The 17534-nt window shown below is 62.2% G+C and overlaps 1 protein-coding gene across 10 annotated transcripts in view; it reads left to right on the top strand.

Annotated features, from left to right (window-relative positions):
• The window catches only part of MYT1 (myelin transcription factor 1), a 74799-nt gene that overhangs the window by 32758 nt on the left and 24507 nt on the right, over nucleotides 1-17534 (top strand). For 6 of the 10 annotated variants that reach the window (XM_036827317.1, XM_036827325.1, XM_036827320.1 and 3 more), the window contains exons 5-14: nucleotides 2106-2168; nucleotides 2919-3166; nucleotides 4407-5192; nucleotides 6288-6422; nucleotides 6915-7005; nucleotides 8049-8162; nucleotides 11228-11442; nucleotides 12802-12989; nucleotides 13518-13784; nucleotides 16492-16646. In XM_036827317.1, coding sequence (XP_036683212.1) covers nucleotides 2106-2168; nucleotides 2919-3166; nucleotides 4407-5192; nucleotides 6288-6422; nucleotides 6915-7005; nucleotides 8049-8162; nucleotides 11228-11442; nucleotides 12802-12989; nucleotides 13518-13784; nucleotides 16492-16646 — 2262 coding nt within the window. The remainder of the gene's footprint in view (nucleotides 1-2105; nucleotides 2169-2918; nucleotides 3167-4406; nucleotides 5193-6287; nucleotides 6423-6914; nucleotides 7006-8048; nucleotides 8163-11227; nucleotides 11443-12801; nucleotides 12990-13517; nucleotides 13785-16491; nucleotides 16647-17534) is intronic. The other 4 variants (XM_036827324.1, XM_036827322.1, XM_036827323.1 and 1 more) reach the window with 2 other exon arrangements.

Genomic DNA, 17534 nt, shown 5'->3' with positions numbered 1-17534 from the left:
GATCCTCAGATCCCTCCGAGCCATCGCCAGGACCCCGCTCAGGCTGACGGCAGGCAGGCCCTCTGCCCACCTCCCTGTCTCTGCCGCACGCGGCGCCATGCTGGGGCATCGGGGGAGGGCTTGGCCGGGTCTCCCTCTTCCCCCATGCTGGGGAGGGGCTCCAGAGGCCTGGAACCAGAGCTGGTGCCTCACCCTGCCCTCCGGCCCCGAGCACACAGAGGGCATCCTACCAGCCCTGGGGGTGCCCATAGGGTGACCTGCTGGCACTGAACCCCTGGGGCCCCGGCTGGGTCTCAGGTCGCTTTCAACGGGTGCTCTCTCTGCTGGCACATGGGGAGAAGGGGGTCTCCAGATTCCTCTCCCAGAGTGGCCCTTGGCAGCTCTGCACATGTGGTGCATGCCTGGCCCACTGCCCTTGGAGGGGCTGGCCCTCAGGGCTGGAGGCCAGGTGCTTCTGAGCTGGTGGGCGGAGGTGTGGCTCGGAGCAGGTGACGTGTTTGGGGGCAGTGCCAGTGCCACAGCAGCTGGCACCTAATTGCCTGACTGACTCAGTGATTAATCGACTAATTGGGACCTCAGCTTCAAATCCCTAATAACAAGGAGCTTTTGTGAAGAGTCTCAAAGCTAGTTCTTGAGAAAGTGACAGCAAGTGTGGGGCATAGATTTCAGCGTGAGAGGCCTTGGACAGCAGCAAGTCCTGTCTGTCTGGAAAGGAAACGCACAGTAAAGCTCGCATGTTCGCCCCCCATCCTCCCCCTTCCTCTCCCTCTCCTCCCTCTCTCCTTTCCTCTCTTCTTTTAAACACCAGGAGACGAGCCACGGTGGCCTTATCATGGGGGGCTGCAGGGTGCGTCCCCCTCAGAGACCCCCGGCTCCCGCTAAGGCCACCGTTGAGCTGGGGGGCGTGACCCTGCCTCCACGGACTGTTCTGTTTCTTGCTGATCCGTCAGCGAGTGTGGCCTGACGGCCGGTGGGACCCCACAGTCCTCTGTAGTCAGGTCCGTGATCGATCAGATTAGACACATCAGTGTGTCTGGACAGAGGTCCAGAGTGGTGCCCCTCTCTGAGCCTCATGAGCCCACTGGTGTCGGGGGGGCCGCACAACCTTCCTCCCAGGCTCTGGGAGAGCCTGCTCGGAGGGGGACTCAGACCCCGTGACGACAAGGTTGTCCCTTCTTGGATGGGGGCACCTTGCGGTGATTCCTCCTGGGAGGAGCTCGGGCTCCCCCTGTTCCCACCACGGGTTCTCCGTCTCAAAAGCCCACAGGATCCTGGCCTCAAGCCCCACACAGGCCCCTTGCTGCCCTGGGGAGCTGACTCCTGGGGAAGTGGGTTGGGTGGTCTGTGCCCGTGACTGGAAGTTTCCAGAGCTTCCCACCATCTGGTTCTGTGGCGCGACAGATGATGGTGAAGGGAGAGGAACTCCTGGAGCTGTAAGAGGCCAGGCTTCGCCCCACCGAGGTCTCACGGCAGCTCCTGGGTCATCGGCCCTCCTGGCTTCACCTCCCTTCGTGGGAAGCTGGGATCACACCAGGCTGCAAGTTCTGGAGTGGGGTCTTTGCTGCCACCTCCAGCCGGGGTCCTGTGGCTTGGGTCAAAACTGCACCTTTGCAGAGTTGTTCCTGCCTGGGGGCGTCGGCTCAGTGTGCCAGCGAAGGGCACGCCTGGCAGGGCCTTGCAGCATCTTGAAGGCCATGGAGGATCCCCGTGTTTGTGCTTTGCCCTTGGGCCAGCTTCAGGTGCTGGTTCTGGGGGCGCCCTGGAGGTTCCCTGTTCCCAGCCCCCTGGAAGCCTGGTGGTGGTTTGCCTGCAGTGGGAAAGACTCATTGTGGAAAAAGGAAGTCGTCCAGCCTTGATTTCATACACACAGATCTTTAATTAAACACTCTCATAAAATTGTAACGAGCCATTCATTTGTATAAATGGGGGTGAGTTATTTCATTAATTTTTTGCAAGCTGCAAGCAGCCATTCTGAGATGAACTGTTTGGAGACAATCTTCTGCTTCCCAGGGTGAGGGTCTGGGCTGGGCCCCGAGATTCGGACCCTCTCCCCATGCCCCACGGGGCCCGCCCCCAGGTGACCCCTCCTGCTTGTCTCCCCCCAGCTGTCCCACTCCCGGATGCACGGGCTCGGGACATATCCGGGGCAAGTACTCCAGGCACCGAAGGTAAGGAGGCTGGAGGGCCCTCAGCAAGGTTCCTGGGAAAGAGGCTGGGCTGCTGGGGGGTTGGAGCTCCTCTCCTGCTCTGGGACCCTTTGTGGGTCTAGAACCTTCCACCTCTGCTCTTGGCTGCCGAGCTGCGGTGGCCTCCCATGTGACCCTGTTACTGGGAGGCCGAGCGCGGCTGTGGCGTGCCTTTCCGGTGTCTCCCCTTCGGGGCTGCTGTGAGGCCGGAGGTGTCTGTGCGGGAGAGCCCAGAGCAGAGCCGGCACACACGGCCTGGCTATTCTCACTGCTGTCATCCCGGGGGTCTGCTGGACCTCAGGGGCCCCCGACTGCGGTGCCAGGTTCAGGGGGTGGGTGAGGGTGCGAAGGGTCTGGAGGCGGAGAAAGAAGGGCCTGGGCACTCCTGACGACCTGCCTGGGGGGCGGTGGGCACGGAGCAGGGCAGCCTGGGCCGGCCCCCACCGCTGGCCATCCCAGGGGGAATGACTCTGGCGTGGACAGGGCCATTGAGGTTAGGCCTTCCCAGAGAAGCAGGAAGTGAAATGTAAAGCACAATCAGGTCCTTTTTAACGCGGACAATTACTGTAAGATTTTGAACACGTCAACCTGCCAGTCTTGAGTCTGGGGCTTTGGCGGAGGGGTGGTGACGAGATGCAGAGAGAGATTTTCAGGACGGGGAAAGCGCTGCAGAGGGTGAAGGCCGGGGGCCCGGGCGGTGCTGACAGGGCGGCCCGGCCTCCTCCCTCCCAGTTTGCTGAGCTGCCCTCTGGCCAAGAAGAGGAAGCTGGAGGGCGCTGAGGCCGAGCACCTGGGGTCCAGGCGGAAGGCGCAGCCCCTGAAGCTGGCTCTGGACGAGGGCTACGGCGTGGAGAGCGACGGCAGCGAGGACGCCGAGGTGAAGGGCGCCTCTGTTTCTGGTGAGTCGGAAGGAACTGCGGAGGAGGACGAGGCCGCGGCGTCAGGACAGGAGGACATTCATCGCCCCGAGCCAGCTGAAGGTGCTTTGTTGCTCTTTCTCTCCTGAATAAAGGCGCTTAGTGTGGCCCCGGAGAATCGCAGCCTGTGAGCAGGCGGGGCTCCCGCGAGCGAGGAAGCCCTGCTGAGAACAAGCGCCGCTTGTCTGATGTTTGCAAGGCCTCCTGGGGAGGGGCTGGCGCTTGGGGCTCGGGGGGCCCAGAGGCTCATCTGTGGGTGAACCTTGTGCATCTGGGTGTGTGTCTGTGTGTGTGAGAGACGGACAGACAGATGGACGTGGCTGTGTGTCTGTGGGGCGGGGTCTCAGGTAGACCCGCCCCACGTGGCCTCAGGAGCGCCACCTGCAGGGGGGGCAAGGGGTCTGCTTGGCATTAGGGGGGATGGTGCGGGTGTTCAGGGAAGCTGGGCCGGGCAGCGGGAACTGAGGGGGTCTCCCTGCTGGCACCTTCTTCCCTGCGGGGGCCCCAGCCCTTGGCAAACACTAGTGTGAAGGTGGGACACGTCCACGTCCCGAGACCCTGGCTGGCTGTAGGGTCCTGGGGATGTGGCTGAGGCCTGAGGCCCAAACCCCCCAGCACCTCCGAGCTTCTGGCGCTCTCACCTCTCAGGGCCTGAGGCGGATTTTTATTCCATTTTGGAGCCACTGCACGGAGGGTCCTCATACCCGCCTCCCTCCTGGGGACCCGGCTCTGCCTGAGAGGGCGCAGGGCCAGGGACCCTCGCTTGCTGGGTTTCTTATACAGGAGGGAGCTTGGCGCTCAGGCATCGGCCCTGGCTCGGCCCCTCCTAGAGCGGGAGCACGTGGGCTGGCTGCTGCGCCCGGGGGTCCTTGTCGATGATCCCAGGGGGCACCCACTACTTCTTAGCCACGGCAATTCAAAGACTCAAACTTCAAAAACAACTTCTGCTGCTTCTCAGTTATGAAACAATTTTTAAAAATCTGATCCATTCTTTAAGCTCCATTTTATGAAATGTAGATTTGCCTGATTTAAGAAAGTACACATAACAGGGAGGACCGTTAATAAAAAATATCAGAGTAATTCTCAGCTTCAAAATACAGCAGTGATTTCTCCATCTACCTCCCAACATAAGCTTACTGTGATCTCCAGATCTGGGCAGAGGGGCTGACAAAAACGGCCACCCTGAGCCCATTTCTGGGGGTTTGGTGTCCCCCCGCTGCAGTGGGGCAGGCTGGAGGAGCCCCGCCTGGAGACCTGCCCTCTTTCCCCGTGTACCTACCACACAGTTTCTGATTTTGTGCAGGAAGGAGCCCCGTCAAGGCTCGTTTCGGATCCAATCCCATCAGCAGCCTCACGGGCCCCTCCAAGGGCAGCTACAGCAGCTATCAGGAGATCATTGCAACTTCTCTCCTAAATTTGGGCCAAATCGCTGAAGAGACACTGGTCGGGGCAGACTCGGGCCAGGGGGCCAAGCCAGGTGCTGGCATCGTGCGCCTGGTGCGGGAGGAGGCTGAGGACGGAGCCACCAGCGACGAGGGGGAGAAGGACGTCTTCATCCAGCCGGAGGACGCAGAGGAGGTGATCGAAGTCACCAGTGAGCGCTCCCAGGAGCTGTGTCCCCAGTCCCTGGAGGGCATGGCCAGCGAGGTGTCCAGCAAGCAGAGGGTGGCCCTGGGCAATGAGGACGAGGACGAGGACGAGGACGAGGACGAGGCCCCTCCTGACGTGATCTGCCAGGACGGGGCCCCCCACGCCCCCCCACCGAAGGCCTCTGAGCCCCGGCGCCCGGCGCCTCCCAGCCCCAAGCCCGTGTTCTCCGTCCTCGTGGAAGTGCGCTCCGACGACGATGGCAAGGACGAGGACTCGAGGTCCCAGAAGTCCACAGTCACGGACGAGTCGGAGATGTACGACATGATGACCCGCGGGAACCTGGGCCTCCTGGAGCAGGCCATCGCCCTGAAGGCCGAGCAGGTGCGGGCCGTCCGCGAGCCGGGCTGCCCACCCGCTGAGCAAGGCCCGCCGGGCCCGGGCGAGCCGGGGAAGGCGGCGAGGCCCCTGGACGCCACCCGGAAGAGCTACTGCAGCAAAGGTAGGCTGGGCACCTGGCCCTGCCCCGCCCCCTCCCAGGGATGCGCAGTCCCGGGCCCGGGGACGAGTCCTGAGGCCTTTACAGGCTGGGGGGCATGGGCGGGGGCAGGTGGTGTGGGCCAGACAGAAGCAGCCCGTGGTCGGTGAGGCAGGTGGCCAGGCTGGGCGCACTGGGCAGCGCAGAGCAGGCCCGAGCCACGGAGGACAGTGGGACTGGTTCTCAGGGACCGACTGACGCTGAGGTGCAGACGCCGTACAAGCCCTGGACAGAGAGGCCGGCGACAGCGAGCCCAGGAAGGCGGGGCCCGGGAGAGGCTTGTGAGCCCTTAGGGTGCCCCTGCCTGCCTGGTGGTCAAAGGACAACGTCCCCCCATTTAAATCACACAGAGCCCGCCAGGGCCCTGCCCTCCCTGGGGTGGGCTTTCCGAGCGTGGCCTGTGACTTCTGCATTGTGGCTTCCCTACCAAAGGGGACGGACGGCTGCATTGGAAGTTTCTCTGGGACACTGGCTGTGCTCTGGGGACCGTGCGTGTCCTGAGAGGCAGTCCCTCTGCCCCACACTGAAAGTGACCTCTCTGGGCCTGCAGAGGCTGTACGAGGTCAGTAACTGAGATTTGGGGTCAAATTTCTGCCCAGGCCTTTATTAGCTGCTTTGGGTAAGTCACTTAGCCCCTCTGTCCCCGTTATTGTCAAATACAAAGGCCGTGTCCTGGCAGAGACCTTGTCACATAGCTCTACCTCTCTGTGCAGAGGCCTGGCTCCCCCCCCGAAGCCAGTGGCCGTCGCATGACATTAGCAGGACAGGGCAGAGGTGCCAGTCGCCAGCCGGGGGGTCCTCCCTGAAGCCCTGCAGGTCCCGCTGTTTGTGTCTTGCCGCAGTCTGTGGGCTTTTCCACCCAGACAGCCAGCGTGGACGGTCTCTCCGGGGTCCCCGTGCGGTCCAGCCACGGTCCCTTCTGGGCTCTTGGGAAGTCTGGTCACTCCCCTCTCCGGACAGCCAGAGTGAAGGATTGTGAGCTGCCCTGCCGCCGCCCTGCTCACCACCTCCCACCCAGCTTCCTGGCCGCCCCCTGACTGAGAGGCCTTGTGTGTTTAGATCCCGCAAGAGCTGAGAAGCGTGAGATCAAGTGTCCGACCCCAGGCTGTGACGGCACCGGCCACGTCACTGGGCTGTACCCGCACCACCGCAGCCTGTCTGGCTGCCCCCACAAGGACAGGATCCCCCCGGAGAGTGAGTAGCTCAGCGCGGCTCAGGCCGCCTCTGGTGTTTGGATGGTGTCCACATGGAGGAGTGGCCACCCAGGTCCCTGTCCCTCTGGACTGGCACGTCCGGAAGCCCAGACTTGGGCCCTACGAGCGTGGCGACACGGAGCACATGCCCCGTTATTCACCCTGAGACGGCAGCCTGGGTCAGGGCCCCTGGAAACCGGCCACAGGCACGGGCACACAGGAGGGGAGGCCGGGCCCTGGAGCTGGGGAGCGGCCGCTGTCTGCGTTCTGAGGCCTCAGGAGGAGAAACGCTGTCCTTGCTTCTAGGCGAGGGGCAGTAATCGTGACCATTAAGTTCAGAGGAGGGAGGTTGTAAGGCTGAGCTGGTTTCTGCCTCAGGGAGGCCAGGGCCGCCATGGGAGGGGGCGTGGCCTGACTGAGCCGGGCCTGGGGCTCCGGCATCCCCCGACCCCCGGCAGGTGGTGCTCACCGGCTCCCCCCGGTTGTCTTGCAGTATTGGCCATGCATGAGAACGTGCTCAAGTGCCCCACTCCTGGCTGCACAGGCCAGGGCCACGTGAACAGCAACCGTAACACGCACAGAAGGTACGCGGCTGGGCTGGGCTGGGCTGGGAACGGTGAGGGCCACGGAGGGGGTGCCTGCAGTGCATGCCCCAGCCTGGGACACGGTCTCCCTGTGTGCCGCCCTGGGGGGGTGAGTGCAAGGCCAGGGCAGACCTTTGGCGGGAGCAGGGCAGCACCTGTGCCACTGTGAGTGGGGGTCCCGAGAGACCAGAGGGCGGCTGGAAGAATGGGCGCACGGAGGGCGGGGAGGCCTGCAGCCTGTGGGGAGAGCCAGGTAGAGACCCTGTCTTGCTGAGATCCGGGAAACCTCTGGACACTAGCTTTTGCTCCAGGCAGAACCTCAGCAGCCGGGACCGAGCCCGGCTGCTCTGTAGGGGCGCTGAGACCCTGGTGCTTGAGTTGCCTGCTGTCCTCTGGTGAGAGGTCGCCGTATCCCCCGCCCTCGCCCCGAGCCCTGGGTAGCTGCAGCCGTGGCGGGGCGTGAAGTGGTTCCAGCAAGTGACACTCAGCTGGAAGGATTGGCCAGAGTTTTTGAGGTCCAATCGCTGAGAAGAGGCTAAATTCCCCAACACGGCTGGGATTATGTCACCTCTCCTGGCTGATGGCAGTTTCTCAGTTCTGACAGTCGAAGCTGCATCCGTGGGTGCTTTCCTGGGAAGGACCTGTGCCCTCCTCGTGTGACCCTGGTGGTCCACGTCCTCCAGGGTCAGCAGGCAGTTCGTGGCCCGTGGGCTGATAGAATGTGAGCAGCTCTGGTTGGTGGTGAGGGGAGAGGAGGGAGGTGAGAGGCAGGCCCATGCCCCAGACCCACCCAGAGGAGGTGCCTTTGCTCAGAGCCTTGAAGAACTTTAGGGTGCGTTTTGTCTCTGTGTCATTGGCTTAGAATTTCCGAAAACAGAAGCTGACTGAGCAGCAGGTGCTTTGAGGGCTTGAGGACAGACCTGGGGGAAAGGCCGCCTCTATAGGAAAGACAGCCTTCCCTGAGCTCCTGCTGACGCCTGGCTTCCGGCTCAGACGGGTGGGGCCTGGAGGAGGGCTCAGCTGTCCTCCTGTCCTTTCTCTAGTTTGTCTGGGTGTCCCATTGCTGCTGCCGAAAAATTAGCCAAATCTCATGAGAAGCAACAGCCACAGACGGGAGATCCTTCCAAGAATAGCTCCAGTTCGGATCGGATCCTCAGGTGAGTGAAATGAATCACAGACCGGGAGGGGTGTTTTCGAACCCAAGTTCATGTGCCTGATGTGCAGTGAGGCCAAACAAACCAAAACTGGGTCAGAGTTTGGAGCAGAGAAAGGTTTATTACAAGAGCCGAGCAAGGAGAACAGGCAGCCCGTGCGCAGAAGACTCGACTCCCCGATGGCTTTCAGGCAGGGTCTTGACAGCCAGTGTGAGAGGAGAGGGTCCAGGATGGGTGATGAGCCCGTGAACCCTCTCCGGATCGGCTGATGGTGAGGTAATTGGGTGACGTTTCTGGAATCTCAGCCTTACGGTTCCAGCCAGTCTGGGGTCCACGTGCTTGTGGTCGGCCTGCCATCACCACCCTCCACCGGGTGGGGGTCTTAGTTTCTGCAGAATGACTCAGAGATACGTGTCAGATTGTTACCTCTGCCTCTTCAGGAGGAACTAGGAGCCCTGTGACTCTGTTGTCCTGTTAACTGATTGAACCTGCTCTTTGGAACTGGGTGGGAAGGCCTAGGGGATGTAAAGACTTTTTTTTTTTTCCTACAAACAAGTATCAGGGACACGCAGGGGCTTTTTTACCCGGGAAGGCCCTGCAGGGTCCTGCTTGGCTTCACGGGCTGCCTCCCCAAGTGCCCAGGGGGCTTCTCGCCTCTCTGCTGTTGTGTGTGTGTCCACGCTCGTGTGTCTGTGCACGTGTGTGCTGGTGTCTCCCAGGGTGGACTTGGAGGGTGGTTTCGCGGACACCGACACCCGCACGGCTGACCCTGCCTTGCTCTCCCCAGGGGTGTCTGATGTCACCGCTTGGGATTGTTCAGGGATTTGTTGGTGGAGTCGCTGGTCCTGTTTGGAGAGAGGGGGCTGCCCCAGCCCAGGACCCCGCTGTCTAGGGAGCTCTGGGAGCTGCTCACCCCAGGACGGACCCTGAACCGGGGAGAGGAGTGGGGGCCAGCGGCACCCTCCGGAGTGCCGCTCCCCGTGACCCTTGAGGTGCTGTGTGTTTAGGTGCATATGCACACGTGTGAGTGTGTGTGCACCCGTGTGTGCGTGTAGACGTGGCTCATCAATGAGGCGGCTTCTGAAAGACCATTCAGGACGAGTCTGCTTAGTGTGACCTCACCCGCAAGGCCCCGTAGGTGCCACGAACAAGGCCAGAGGCTGAGGAGCTTTCCCAAGGCCACTCACCCCCCCGGCAGCCTGCCTTCAGAATCTCCTCCCAGTGGGACCGGTTCTCCGGCGCCCACCATGCTGGGGGACCCTCCCTCACCCCCGTGTCCTTGCTCAGTGGACTCCCTGCTCCCTCGTCTCCGAGGAGCCAGAACTGACAGGGCGTCCCGTCTAGACTGCTGTGCCACGTCTGTCTCCCAAAGGAGAGTGTGGGAGACCAGGGCCACTGTACCCTGCCCAGGCCCGGCGCCCGGCAACCACGAGCATGGGCGACGGCACAGACCACGGTCTGGAGGTGGGTGGGCCACCTCTGTCCCCCACCTGTCCCTTCCCTGGCACGTGCCTGGCGGGGCCTCTGCCTGAGGAGCGTGGCCTCCTGCCTTGGCCTCAGCGGGTCACGTGCAGGCGGTCTCCGGGCCGGGCCTCGCCCTCCCGCCCTGGGGAGCCCTTGCGGCCCTGGCCTTGGGGCGCCCTGCACTCCAGTTGGCTTCGTTCAACCAGGGGGCGCTCACGATGGTGGAAACTGCTTCCCTCCTCCATCTTATTCCATTCCTTCTGGCTTCTTGTCGGTTTTCTTGCCTTGATCCAAGTCACTGACAAAATGTCAAACTGCCAGGCAGGTAAGGCTTGGTGAGGCCAGGGTGGGGGCCAAACAGGTGCCAAATGCGGAGGTTGTGTCCCAGGAATGTGACTCAGTTATCGTGGTTGCACGGCCCTCCTGGCACCAGGCTCCTATTTTCGGGTCACGCTCAAGTTCTTATGGTGCCTGGCACCTTGGGGGCCTCACCATTGGCTCCTTCTTTTTTTTTAAAATTAATTAATTAATTAATTAATTTTTGGCTGTGTTGGGTCTTCGTTTCTGTGCCAGGGCTTTCTCTAGTTGTGGCGAGCGGGGGCCACTCTTCATCGCGGTGCGCGGGCCTCTCACTGTCGCGGCCTCTCTTGTTGCGGAGCACAGGCTCCAGACGCGCAGGCTCAGTACTCGTGGCTCACGGGCCTAGTTGCTCCGCGGCATGTGGGATCTTCCCAGACCAGGGCTCGAACCCGTGTCTCCTGTATTGGCAGGCAGATTCTGGCTCCTTCTTAATTCCGCCCACCCACCTGTTCCAGACCGAAGTCACTGCTTGGCCCTCCCAGGCCTCCTCCGCTCTTCTTCTCTCTGAGCTGACTGGTACACAAGCCGCTCCACAGAACGGTACAGAGCCTGCGGCCTTTCTCTGCCAGGCTGGTCCCCTCCTGCCACGGCTGCAGTGCTGTCAGGGCTGGTGTCTTCGCACCATCTCTTGTGCACTTAAAAACGCGAGCTCTTCCAGAGCTTCAGTAACAGCGACCGAATGCTTGCAGCGTCCGTTCCTGCCTGTCTCTAACCCCTGCAGCAGCCCCTCCGGGGGCATCTCAAGTGACTTTCAGCAGAAGACAGTGGAGGGCCAGGCCCCTCGCTGCGAAGGGCTGGGTCGGCCCGCCCTGAGGCTGATCCTCAGAAACACCTCCATGTCCCCTCCAGGCACCCCAACTCCCTCCCCTCTGGGGAATTGTAAGTTGTTCCACCACCAGAGTTCTGCCTTGGCTGCCTGCCGCCCTAAGGATGCTCCTCTAGGGCTCCCTGCAAAGGGCTCAGAAACCTGCTCTCCTCATTCCCTCCTCTGTTGACGCGGTCCGCAAGGGGACACGCACTGTTTCTTCAAGGCTCCTAGCGCTTCTTCCCTGTGGCAGTTCTTCCTGCACATCGGCCCCTAGGCACCCTGCAGTGGTGGACGTGCGGGAGGGCCTGCCTGGGTCTCTGTCCGCGCCGGGGTCTGAGGCATGGCTGGGCCAGGCCGTGGCACGGGGCGCTGGGCTGAGTGGCACAGAGTCCTTGCGTCCTGTCTCCGTGATTCTCACCTCCGTCTCACACCCCAGGCCCATGTGCTTCGTGAAGCAGCTTGAGGTCCCTCCGTATGGAAGCCACCGGCCCAGCGTGGCCTCCACCACACCCAGGGCCAACCTGGCCAAGGAGCTGGAGAAGTTCTCCAAGGTCACCTTCGACTACGCAAGTTTTGACGCTCAGGTTTTTGGCAGGCGCGTGCTTGCCCCAAAGATTCAGACCAGCGAAACCTCACCGAAAGCCTTTAAATGTAAGTCGGGGAAAGCTGCTCCCGGAGGTGTAGCGTCTGAGGGGCAGTGGAGGAGGAACCCTCAGCAGCAGCGTGTCGGTCCTCTCCAGCCTGGGGCCCAAACCGTCCCAATCCCCGCGGCGGCTTTCTCAGAGTCCGTGTCTCACCCACGTTGCTGCCCACACGCTCACCATCAAACTGGATGTGTCTCCTCACTACGCGTGACACAAACCCAAGTCCATCATGCCGTGCGTGTCCGCAGCCTTAACAACGTCGCTGACATGGTTCCGCCTATGAGCGTGCCCTCCCCAGCCAGTGTATCCTAGCTCGAGGGGTGGGGGTCTGGGAGGGTCAGACAACCGCTGTGCCGAGCCTGGGTACCCGACAGATACTTCCTGCGCGGGGACCATCTTGCTGGATACAACCTGCCATTTGTGATATTAGCAACAAACTTTCTGGGTGCTCGCACTGACAAAATTCATTCCGCCAAACCTTCCAGAACAAGCTTTCCTGTCTTTTTTTTTTTGGGGGGGGCGGGGTCACTTATTGCACTGATTTGTGAGTTGCAAGCCTATTAGCCCTGGAAATACAAATAAAATGGAAAAGCACCCCAGCGTACATGAGATTGGACCTGGCAGCCCCTGGTGGTTGCTGTCAGCCCCCAAAACCGGCAGTGATGAGTTTCCTACAGGTTAATAATAGAAACGCTGATCAGTACAATGGCCACCTGCAGTGCGAGCGTCTCTCCAACTTGTTGGGACTGGGGCTTCATGCCTTCCCGCGAGGTGCCCACTTACGCTGGGGCGCTGGAAATTTGCCGGCGATATCCTGACTACTCAGATATCATACCTGAGAGTGGTCTTATGGTTATAGCACAGTTACTAGAAAAGATAACATTTTATGCTTTCATGTATCATGTTTATTTGAACAATAATGTTATTCACCAAAGCTGTGGCTATTGGTGGAGGGGGGCGGGGGGCGACACCGAAATCAGCCTTTTGAGATGTTGTGATAAAATTTTCCTCCTTGAATGATATTCCAGACACTCCTCCTATTTGCAGACTTTAGTCTCTCAATAAGCATTCACCGATAGACAGCTGGTTTTGTCTGAAATATCAGGGACGCTAGAACGTCTTTGGAGGCTTTGCCCTTTCTGCCCAAGTTACGGTCAAGATGGAAATGGCCTTCTCCACACCCGACAGGGGTGGGGCTGGGTGGGTGTGCAGGCGGTGGGTGGAGGGCCCAGCCCTGGGCCCACCTTCACGTCGCTGCGCCCGGTGTGCTTGCCCCCAGCCACCCCAAAGTACCCCCCACCCTGTGTCTGCGTGGCCGTCCCCCATTCAGGTTGTATATCAGCCTGCTGTTGTTCCCTTTTTGCAGCCAAACCTTTCCCAAAGGCCTCTCCCCCCAGGCCCAGCCCCTGCACTTCGTCCTCTTCTACAGGCTTCGACTACGCCCACGACGCGGAGGCCGCACACATGGCCGCCACGGCCATCCTGAACCTCTCCACGCGCTGCTGGGAGATGCCCGAGAACCTCAGCACGAAGCCGCAGGACCTGCCCAGCAAGGTTGGTGTGTCCCCCGCCGGGAGCCCCTTCTGAGGCAGAGCAGGGGGTTGGGATTTGCAGTCAGGAGCACGTGCCGCCTGCACGAAGGGGGCTCAGCAAACCCAGGGTCTGCTAGGTGATTACCACTCTTTCCTCTTCTCCCTCCTGACCGCTGACCCTGCTGGGCAGAGACATTGGGTGGGTCCCCTCAGAACTCCGTGCACTGTGCCTAAGGGGGCCCAAGTGGCTATGCACACGTGTGCTCCCTTGTCTCTCCGAGTCTGAGGGCCCTGCACGTGTTCTGGCGCCCACACGAGCTGCCGTGTCGAGTGTCTGCTGTTACGGCGCTGGAGGCCTTGAGGGAGTGGGCAGAGTGTAGGCCACATCAGCTTCAGGACGCTTTCTTCTCACCGGCTTTTCTCTTCCTGTTCGGCTCTGCTTCCTTTGGGGGGAGACACTGTCTGGGCTTCCGGTGAGCTGAGTAATGGACCAGGAGGCGCACGTGGGAAGGGGGTCGTGTCTAACACAGACGTTGCCTCGGCCCTGCAGGCCACGGACATCGAGGTGGATGAGAACGGAACCCTGGACTTGAGCATGCGCAGACACCGCAGGCGGGAGAACGCATTCCCCGGCGGCGGCGGCGGCGGCGGCCCCGGCGTGGCCTCACCTGATGCCTCCCAGGGCCAGAGCGTCCCCGGCGCCCCCAGCAGCTCCGTGACCTCGGCCCCGTCCAGCCACGCCTCCCGCCAGGACGAGTGGGACCGGCCCCTGGACTACACCAAGCCCAGCCGCCAGCGAGAGGAGGAACCTGAGGAGGTGGGTCCCGGGGTCCTGGGCTGGCAGATGGTCGAGCAGGCGCTGGTGGTCGGTGTGCCTTCCCCGAGGGCGGCTGTGAACGCACTTGCGCTCCGGGCAGAGCCTCCATGCGTCCTGCCCCTTTCCACACAGGGTCCTGCACCCTTCGGGCAGCTAAGCCCACCTTCTTGGAGGGGTTTTCACCGTGGGGCCAGTCTGTGGCCTTGTCCCCTCCGAGAGAGAGGTGGGCTTCTCCCCTCGGCAGAATCAGTGGTCAGCACCAGTGCGGTTCTCTGAGAGCACGGGGAGGAGAAGGGCTTTTGTTCAGATCCCACGGGGGGAGGATTTGGGAGTGGCTCCGAATTCCTCGTTTTTGTGGGCCTCCCACCAACCTGCTGGTGTCCCAGATTAGGGACACCCTGAGCTCTGGCAGCGGCCCCTCCTCACTGTCCCCAGGACACTTCAGGCGCCTGGCTCCCTGGACGGGGGCAGGAGTAAACTCCTGGACTCAGGAGCCCCTTTGGCGGCCAGTGGCCAGAGCCTCAGCACAGCGCTGCCTGGTAAGGGGCAGCAAACCAGGCCGCTGGTGTAGGAGCTGTACTCCGGGGGCAGTGGAACCTTCCCTCCCAGCTACTCCACCCACCTGAGATGGGGGCCGCTGGAGGGCTTTTCCCCCCGGAGAAGAGCCTCCCGGACAGCAAAGCCCTGCTCTGAGGGCTCAGAACCAGGTGGCCTCTGCACGGTGTGGACAGGCCTGTGGGTGCCCTCCTTGCCAGCCCCCACTCCCAGGAGGGCAAGGGGTGCAGGTCCCTGTGGAGGAGGAGGAGGGGGTGGTGAGGGTCCCTCTCTGAGAGCCCAGCCCCTCTGCAGTCCCACCCTCAGGGCCAGCTAGGGTCCCTCTCTCTACAGGCTTCGCACGCAGCCCCACTTTACAGAGGAGCAGACTGAGCCCCAGGCCTAGGTCTTCTGGCTCAGTCACGTGGCTGCAACTCAATGTCTGGCCTCAGAAGAGGGGCACCTCTCTCAGGGGGAGCCCCCAGGGGAGGGAGGCTGGCTGAGGGTGCCCACCTGGGGCTGGCAGGAGGGTTTCTCCCTGGCCGGTGGGGCCCCAGTCTGAGCCTGGTGAGGCCCTCCTGTTCCTGTTCTGGGCCACCAGTGTAGTGTCCCCACATCTGCTGTCACCCTTATTCAGTTCCCCCCACCCCCGGCCCCTGCTTTGGCTCCTTCCCTTTCCCTGCCCCTTTCTTTGACCCCCGGCTCAGGCTGGTCTCTCTGGCCACGTTGCCCCCCGCCCGCTTCACATGCCCTCTTCCTCATCCCCTCCCAGGACTGTCATGTCCTCTGCGGATGACCCTGGTCTCAGAGGTCCTGTGGTCCCTGCCCACAGAAGCCTGCCGCTATGCCCCATGGTCGACGGTCCACTCTCCAGCAGGAAGCCTCAGCTGACCCCCAGGCCCTTCCTCTCCTCCCCTGTGCCCTGGGCACAGGTGCCCACGTCCTATTGGGTGACCCCCAGAAACACCTCCTGGATCCGGCCTTCCCATGGCCCTGGATTCCCTGCTCAGACTCTCCTTCTAGCTCTGTCCGAGGCTCCTTGACCATCGTGGGTAGGGCTACTGCCCCACTCTTTAGCCTTACCTCACCCAACTCTGGCAGCAGCCCCCCCTCAGGTCCCCCTAACACCCCAGCACCCCTGGGCCCCGTGTCTAGGGGCCTCCGGGACGCGCTCCCTGCTTCTGGAGCAGCCTCTACCCCTATGCTGCTGGGAGGCCCCCGTTTCTCCTGAAGGCTGGGCTTAAGTTGAGGCACTTCGTCCACCCAGCTGTGCCTTATTCAGTAATAGTAAGAGTGGCGACAGTGACAACAGCACAACATGGTGCCATGGGCCTTTCCTCCTCCCATCCCCAGACGTCCTGGGACGGGCTGCTATTTTTCCCAGTTTAAAAGTGTGGTGCCCAGGAGGCTGGACGGCGTGCCTGGGGCAAACAGCGAGTACCAGTCCTGAGATCCGACTTGCGATCCCCCACGGGGGCTAATGGTCTGCTGCAGACCGACCTGTAGGGCACTGACCTCCCTGACTCTCGTGGACTCCTTCCCTGCGCCTGGACGGAGGGACTGGCCTTGTTCACCCCTGCATCCACAGCACCCGGCCCTTGGGTGGCGACTGAACACTTCCAGGCCCCGCATTTGAGGTCAAAGTGCTTATGAAGTGCCTGCTGCGGTCAGGTCATCGTGCTGGCTGGGGGCGGTAGGGCCACATGGTCCCGAGGTCGCTGTGATGATTTGTTATCATACTTTGTACATCGTGCCGTCTCATCATCACAGCATTTCAACAAACGCTTCCTTAGTGCCACTGTCTACTGAGTGCATGCCGAGCCCCAAAGCAGCCGCACTCGGTGTACACCCTGGTGTGTAGATTGCAGCCCAGGGCGGGTAGTTGGAGGTGACCCGCCTGCCTGAGGCCGCGGAGGGCGCAGAAGCGGCGGTGCTGGGCAGCGCCCGGGTCTCCTCGTTCCTGGGCAGCTCAGGAGCAGTGGCCGAGGTGAGGGAGCACCCCAGCCCCTCGGGGTGCTGTTTCCCGTGTCTTCCTCCTGCTTCCAGAAGACAGGAGACTCCGGAAAACGCCTCTGTGGACGTAGCTCTGAAAGGCCCCTCTCCCTCAGCCCCCGGGTCGGGCGCCCGGCCCCCCGCCAGCTGGTTAAAACCTCTCCCTGCTGGTTTTTTGCAGTCAGAGCCAGCAGCCCATTCTTTTGCTTCTTCTGAAGCAGATGACCAGGAAGTGTCGGAGGAGAATTTTGAGGAGCGGAAGTACCCCGGGGAGGTCACCCTGGCCAACTTTAAGCTGAAGTTTCTCTCCAAGGACATAAAGAAGGAGCTGCTCACGTAAGTCCCCACCTTGGACGGCAGGGCCCCTCAGGGGACCGCCACGGTCTGGAAAGGAGCGCGCCTTGGTGGGAGCCTGTGACGATCGGACTGGCCCCCGCGCAGCCCCGTGCTGACCGTCCTCCCGGCCTGGCTGCCTCGGTGGGCAGAGGCTGGGCCTCCGCTGCTAGGACCCTCCCGGGCCGGGCGGCGGGGGAAGGTGTCCTCTCGCCCCTGCACCACGCTGGCTGCTAACCCACTCCTTCAGGCTGATAAAGAGTGAGGGCAAGACCCCGTCTGGCCCTCAGAGCAGACAGGGCTGAGGGGAGCGGACCTCTCCCGAGCGCCCGCTGCGCTCCTGGCCCTCGGCCCCCAGGCCTGAGGTGCGCTCTGCCTTGGGCTCCGTGTCCTCAGCTCCGGCAGCCGAGTCAGTTCACCCAGATGCCACCGGGGAGGGGGCAGCTACTGGTAGACGTGAGCCACCCCACAGCTTCTGGCCAGCCCCCGCTGAGAGCCACCTCCCCTAGGGGACCGTGAGAGGCCTGGCCCGTGCCCCTCAGGTGATTCAGCCCCCACCGACGCTTAGAGCTTGTTCCTGGGGTTCCTCTTCCTGGCCCGAGCCCCGCCGGCTGCCAGCTTCCTCCTGCCCTGCAGCTGGCTCGCCCCAGGGTGGCTCTGGTCTGGGGCCCCGTCCTCGGGGAAGGCCCTGCCACGTCAGGAAGGGGCTCCCCGCACACCCATCCCCCAGCACGCACACGTGTGCATGCACAGCGCGTTTGCTTCGGAGGCACCCCAACCTTAAGCCGAGCTTCACGTGGGTTCCCTTTGCTTCCTGAGTTAAGCTGTGTGGGAGAAACTTGTAGTCGGAGAGGCGAGGGCCCGGCTCTGAGGGCTGGTGGGGAGGAGTCG

The sequence above is a fragment of the Balaenoptera musculus genome, chromosome 15, assembly GCF_009873245.2.
Source record: "Balaenoptera musculus isolate JJ_BM4_2016_0621 chromosome 15, mBalMus1.pri.v3, whole genome shotgun sequence".
Taxonomy (NCBI): Eukaryota; Metazoa; Chordata; class Mammalia; order Artiodactyla; family Balaenopteridae; genus Balaenoptera; species Balaenoptera musculus.
This window is presented reverse-complemented; position numbering and strand designations above follow the sequence as displayed.